We start from the raw sequence: 6872 nt of genomic DNA, 5'->3' as shown, positions 1-6872 counted from the left end.
GTGCCAGGCTCTTTCCAGTGGCCATAAACTGAAACACGAGGTCCCACCTCAGGCGGGCGGAACAACTTTGCCGTGGGGGCAGCTAAAGGTCCCTCGCTCTCCGCAGTCGCTCCGGCCCGCCCGTGCCGCGCTCCCGCGCGCGCGCCCCGCCGCCCCCGCGCAGGCGCACGCGCGCGCCGCGCCCCGCGCCGCGGCCGCCCGCCCCGTGGCCGCGCAGGCGCAGAGGCGCGGCCGCGCAGGCGCAGAGGCGCAGGCGCAGAGGCGCGGCGGGCGCGCGGCGGGCGTTGTGCGGCCATGGCGGGGTCCGCGGGGTCCGCGGGCGGCTCGGCGCGGAAGCGCCTCATGAAGGAGGAGGACATGACCAAGGTGGAGTTCGAGACCAGCGAGGAGGTGGACGTGACGCCCACCTTCGACACCATGGGCCTGCGGGAGGACCTGCTGCGCGGCATCTACGCCTACGGTGGGCGGCGGAGTCGAACGAGGAAGGGCCGGGGGGCCGAGCTGAGGGCAGGGAGGGTGAGCTGAGGGCCGGGAGAGTGAGCTGAGGGCAGGGGGGCCCAGCTGAGGGCAGGGGGGCCCAGCTGAGGGCAGGGGGGCCCAGCTGAGGGCCGGGCGCGTTCGCGGGCCGGGGCAGGCCCGGATGCGGGGCCCGCCGTGACCGTGTCCCTTGGCCCCCGCAGGGTTCGAGAAGCCGTCGGCCATCCAGCAGCGAGCCATCAAGCAGATCATCAAGGGCAGGGACGTGATCGCCCAGTGAGTGCGGCCGGGCTGCGGCGGGGGATGCCGTGCACATTCCTCGAGGCTAGAGCGGGATCCGCTCCCGTGCGCCTGGGCCGGTGCCTGGCGGGATGTGGGGAGTGACCTGAAATGGCTGGGACACGGAGACAGGCTGGCCAGAGCAACTGTGGATGTCACGTCCTTGGAAAGGCCCAGGGCCAGGGGGCTTTACTTTCTGTAAAGTGCTGGATGGGACCCTGGGCAGCCTGGTCTAGTGGGAAGTGTCCCCTCCCATGGCAGGGTGGCGTATGGAGCTAGATGTTGTTTAATTCCCTTCCAATTCAAACTGTTCTGTGGTGTTATAATGTGACAAGCAAAACAAAGTTTATTAGGTTTAGTTACTGTAAAAAATATCTCTTAGAGACAAAGAAGGATATGCATCCCACTGAAAAAAATTCTTTCTTGCTCACTAGTGCAAATTACTAGCCTTGCAAATTGCATTGGCTTTACAAGTCATTTGCCTGTAAAAAAGTGTGTGTGGCAGATGGCAGAAAGTTAAAGTGCTGGTCTGATAAGGAGTGAAGGTGCCAGAGCTGGGGACCTTGGAGTGTTCTGTCCCTGGCATTGCAGTTCTCAAAGCTGCAGATCACGCTCTGATCATAACAACATAAACCCTTCGTTGGCACTGTTGAATTCTTTGCAGTGGAGGGGTGGGATGTGTTGAGATTGCCTGTGCTGTTTGTGCACACATGCAGAGTACTCACCAAACACGTTTTCTCAGGTCACAGTCGGGAACAGGGAAGACAGCAACATTCTCCATATCTGTTCTGCAGTGCCTGGATATACAGGTAAGCTCATAGCAGCACATGCTAAAAGTAATTCTTACTAGATCGCTGGTCTTCATCATGAAAGTGTGTTCTTTAAGAGTGAATTAATGAAGCTTTACTTCAAAGTCTTTTAATTACAGGCAGTAAACCTCAGACAGAATTCTGACTGAGAACTTCACCAAACTATAACAATTTAACTGTTAAAGCCAGTCTGGCAAAATAAGTTCAGATGACGTCTTGTAATGATAAAGTTGTCTTTAACAACTGACCTCTTTCACCTCTTAGGGCTAAGTTAATCCCTCAGCAAGCAGAATTGTCTTCAGACAGTCCTAATAGCATCACCAGCCTGTCTGGACAAGTGCCACACGTTGCACAGAATCAAATCTAGGTTTTTGACTGACAGCTGTTTGCTCTTGTTCTGCTCAGGGGCATAATGTCCGTCCAGTCGTTTTGGGGTATAAGTTGGATATGCAGATGCAATTGAATAAAAGGGTGATTTTCAGTGGCTGGGATTGTCACTCATCTGTCACTGTCGGGTGACATAAAAATTAAGGTTGCATGTTCTAAGTGGAAAAGACAGCTTTTGCTTTACTTCTGTAAAGTGCTCATAATACTTTTACAGGTGACACTTCAAAACTTTGTCTAGGAATCCTTGAGCAGTGCAAAGTGTTTATCTGAACCAAACACACAGGGCTGAAGGACTTGAGATTTGTTTCTATTTTGCAAGACATGTACACACCTTTTTTTTTTTTTTTTAGCACAAAATTCTGTGCTAAATCCTTCAGCTGTGACACCTCACAGCTTCGATTCTGTGAGATCCATCACCTCTTCCATGCCTGGCTCTCTGGCTGGCCTGTGATTAACTTGCTTGTGATTCTGTGCTTTAACCAGGTTCGTGAGACCCAAGCCTTGATCCTGGCACCAACTCGGGAGCTGGCTGTGCAGATCCAGAAGGTAGGAGCATTTCCATCCTTGTCTGGAGAGCACTGGCAAGGCCCGGGGCCAGTGCTCTGGTGTTTCTCTAGCAGAGCTCAAAGCACAGCTTCCACTTTTTCTTTCTGTTCCCGAGAGAAATAGCAAAGTATCATCTGATACAGGGTCCTTTGCTCCTCAGTGTTACATTCATTACTCTGGCAGTCTGAGGTTTTGCACAGCCCTGAGTTTTTAAGGTCAGCGCTTCTAAAGCAGTTGTGATCCCTGAGGAACTGAGTTCCCAGTGTTTTAAGGCCGCTGCTGTGGCGATTTGGGTACCAGACGTTACAGGAATCCTTGTGCTGCCATCTCTTTAGAAAGCCCACGTTGTGGCTGCACAGGCCAGCATCTCCTCACAAGTGTGGCCTGGGGAGAGCCGGGCAGTGAGGCCGTGTCTTTGTGCCCTGACAGGGCCTTCTCGCCCTGGGAGACTACATGAACGTGCAGTGCCACGCCTGCATCGGGGGCACCAACGTGGGCGAGGATATCCGCAAGCTGGACTACGGGCAGCACGTGGTGGCTGGCACTCCAGGCCGGGTGTTCGGTAAGGGAATCCTGACCTTACTGTAACACGGAGGTGAGGTGTGACAGGGTAACAACTTACTGCTGTTGTGAAAACTAGAGGGAAATTAGTGCTGGTGGGGTTTTTATTTTCTCTCTTTAGGCTTTGCTTTCCATTGTTGAGGTGACTCTTTATGTGGTGGCTTTGGAAAAAGGAGAAAGTATTACAGTCCCTGAATCTTCAAGGGGATAGGAGCCATGCCTACATGAATGCCAAAATTAAACCCACATTTTCTGTGCACTGGTGGTTGCTCCATCTTTCTTAGATCAGGTGCACTTGCAGCTGGTACCTTCTGGTTCCACCGCAGGAAGAGTTCAACATTTGCTGTTCGTGGCAGTTACTACAGGGGTAATGTTGGCCTTCAAGCTCCCATCTTCTGTGTGTCTGAGAAACACACAGCACTTAACAAGTCCCTGTCACTGGGAGAACGTGAACTGGTCCCCACGAGGGGATAAAACACCACCAAAAATTAGCAGCTGCCTAACGGCTGACTCTCAAACAGGATTTGTGGATTCTGTTGACATAAAGTTCACCTGGCGTTTTGTGCTTCTCACATCTGTCCCTCCTCCACCAAAATGCCCTGACAGTGGTGGGGCTCACTTGCTTTCAGAGCATTCTCATCTCAAAGTGAAATCTTACAGATATGATTCGTCGCAGAAGTCTAAGAACTCGTGCCATCAAAATGCTGGTTTTGGATGAGGCAGATGAAATGCTCAATAAAGGTAAAAACATTTGTCTCCCTTCTACTTCCTTTGTCCTTGCTTCTTTATGATTCTAGGGTGTCCCAGCTGGCAGGCCCACTTCTAAAAGTTAAAGTTTAAAAAGTTAGACTATTACAGTTAGCTGTAGGCTGTAGTAGGTTAAGCTACACAGCATGCCTTGTCTGATGTTACCGATTCACACATTTATGTTCATGACCCAGTGCTGAATTCCAGATCAGATTGTGGAAGAGGAGGATATTTGGGAGAGGGATGTGCTAACTGTTCTGTGTGGCTTGACTTGCACTGCAGGCTTCAAGGAGCAGATTTATGATGTGTACAGATACCTGCCTCCAGCCACACAGGTGGTTCTGATCAGCGCCACTTTGCCACATGAAATCTTGGAAATGACCAACAAATTCATGACAGACCCCATCCGCATCCTGGTGAAACGGTCAGTGAGTTTCCTTGGGAGAGAACAGGGACTCTGAGTTGGTCCAGCCCTGGGTTGTTCACAGTATTAAGTGATCTAAATGTATGAGAGTCTCTCATGTTCCTTCTCGCCGTCCCTGAGTGTCTGCAGAGGTGCTCGTGTTCTGCTTTCCAGCAGGGGCTGACTTATCTCCCTGACTTTATCCTTGTCCAGTTCTGTGTGCTGCTGCTCAGCCTGGCTGTCCCTCATTCTCCCCATGGATAGCAGTCTCTCCTCATGGAAATCTGTCTTCACACTTACCCAATTCCTGGGCTCCTCAGAGGATTTTTTTAGGCTTCCTGTTAAAATTTCCTGTTACACAGCAGGCAAAAAAACCCTTTAGCCAACTGATCCTGGGTGTTCTTGGAGGCACAGTTTACATCTGGTGGTGTCGCAGGTCCTTGTGCACTGGGACTTGGGAGGAGCATCCCTCTTGCCTGAGCTCTTGCACTGCCCATTTAGTACATTCGGTCTTCTCGAGACTTTCTTCAGTCTCTCTTGTCAAGAAGCTGAAATGTAAAAATGATGAGAACAGAGATGTTCCCCTTTGGAGTGGGCTGGAGCAGAGCAGTTCCAGTCTCTGCTGAATGGGTCACATTCAGGGCCCTTCTTAAAGCTGAGTTTTCTCAGGACTTTTTGAACAACTTGGACTCCATCTGGACCAGTAAACCACAGCGCACAGGCAGAGGGATGGTCTCTGGTGAAGCACACCCAGCCCTTCTGACTGCTTGTGGTTTTCTTCCCTGCAGTGATGAGTTGACCCTCGAAGGAATCAAGCAGTTTTTTGTGGCTGTGGAGAGAGAGGAGTGGAAGTTTGACACCCTGTGTGATCTCTACGACACGCTGACCATCACCCAGGCTGTCATCTTTTGTAACACCAAGAGAAAGGTACAGGGGCCATCAGAGGGGCTTGGTGCTTCCCGAGGGTGACTCAAACAGTGCTGGGTTAGTTAAGAGGTCTGGTTGCTCTCCCATTTGGAAATAGTTCTGTAAGACCATAGGTTAAACCTTTGGGGATGTATCTAACTTAAAACAACAGAGGCAGACCTGATACAGGTGACATGAATTGCCTTTTTTAGATAAGTAAGAATGTGCTCAGTTTAACTGCTTATAATTCCTGGAGCAAACCCACACTTCCTGATAAATGCTTTGTTCCTTTCAGGGCTTGTGGAGCCCAGTATCATACAGCTGATGCTTTGTAAGGATTATTTACTTACCTTAGCTTCAGAATGCTTGTGGAAGTGTCTCAGTCCCTACCAGTTAATCTCAGCAAATGTTCAGGAGATCAGTTGCTGTGTTTGGCTGTCTGAGCAAAGAGCTAACCCAGGCTGTGTTCACAGGTCGACTGGCTCACAGAGAAGATGAGGGAAGCCAACTTCACAGTTTCCTCCATGCATGGGGACATGCCCCAAAAGGAGAGAGAGTCCATCATGAAAGAGTTCAGATCTGGCGCAAGGTAAACACCCCAGATAGCATTCCTTACATCAGTGCTGCCTCAGGGCAGGGAAGCCATAATAGTTCTGTGTCAAGGCTTTGTTCAGCTCAGATTAAGGAGAATTCTTGATTTCCATCTATCTCCTGTGGTGTGGAAGGGTTGAGAGATTGCCACTTTCCAAGGAGGGATACTCGTACCTATAGAATTAGTCTCTACTGTCTTGATGAAGAAGTTGGGAGTTGCTGCATTTAAAATTCAAGGAAAAGTGTTCATGCTCCATCCTCAATATCTGAAACACTTGGGAACATTATCCCTTCTGAAAGACCCAAGCTGCGTTGGTCCTGTCTTGGCTGAAGTTTGGTGATAGTGCAAGGGACAGCTTTACATGCAGCAGAAGTATGAACACTGCTGGTGTGCTGTGGGCAGGGGGGAGCATGGAATAGCAGGGGATGCTCTGTGCTGGAGACTGGCTTCCCAGAAAAGTAACTAACTGTGCCCTTGTCTTTGCAGCCGAGTTCTTATTTCCACAGACGTTTGGGCTCGGGGCCTGGATGTGCCTCAGGTGTCGCTGATCATTAACTACGACCTGCCCAACAACAGAGAGCTCTACATACACAGGTGGGCTGGGGCTTCCCACGGGCCGCTGGGGCTGGGGGCAGCCTTCCCACAGCAGCTCCATTCCCTCTTCCCTCGTGCCTCCGCAGAATCGGCCGCTCGGGCAGGTACGGCCGGAAAGGCGTCGCCATCAACTTTGTGAAGAACGACGACATCCGCATCCTGCGGGACATCGAGCAGTACTACTCCACCCAGATCGATGAGATGCCCATGAACGGTGCGTGCTGCCTGACCTGCTTCTCACCTGGGGAGAGCCTGGGAGCAGCAGTGTCCTGCTGGGCTGTGGCTCTCCACACACTCGGTTCTTACTTCTCATTCCTGCATTTTCTCTCGTTTCAGTTGCTGATCTTATCTGAAGGTCCGTGGTTAGCAGGAAGTTGTACCATTTGGTACCCTCCATAATTCTGATTTGGACCCACATCCTTTTATCGTACTTCTGGTCATACGTTCTTGAGTTGAGCGCGCTTGGGAACCTGTGTAAATATTATCTGTACTCCCACCCATGTTTTTCAATTAAAAAGGAAGTTTTACCATAACCTGTGCTTAATTACTTTAATCCAGCACAGTAACAGGC

General features: G+C 50.9%; 1 protein-coding gene across 1 annotated transcript; it reads left to right on the top strand.

Moving 5' to 3' along the window:
• The first annotated feature begins 235 nt into the window (after positions 1–235).
• Positions 236–6834, top strand: EIF4A3 (eukaryotic translation initiation factor 4A3). Its single transcript, XM_021538608.2, has 12 exons — positions 236–460; positions 681–753; positions 1499–1565; positions 2436–2498; positions 2928–3060; positions 3720–3800; positions 4089–4230; positions 4998–5136; positions 5589–5704; positions 6194–6301; positions 6388–6515; positions 6638–6834. The coding sequence occupies exons 1-12, from the start codon at positions 295–297 to the stop codon at positions 6652–6654; spliced, it is 1233 nt and encodes a 410-aa protein (XP_021394283.1). The 5' UTR covers positions 236–294; the 3' UTR covers positions 6655–6834.
• The last annotated feature ends 38 nt before the right edge of the window (positions 6835–6872 follow it).

This window comes from Lonchura striata, unplaced genomic scaffold (assembly GCF_046129695.1).
Source record: "Lonchura striata isolate bLonStr1 unplaced genomic scaffold, bLonStr1.mat Scaffold_149, whole genome shotgun sequence".
Taxonomy (NCBI): domain Eukaryota; kingdom Metazoa; phylum Chordata; class Aves; order Passeriformes; family Estrildidae; genus Lonchura; species Lonchura striata.
This window is presented reverse-complemented; position numbering and strand designations above follow the sequence as displayed.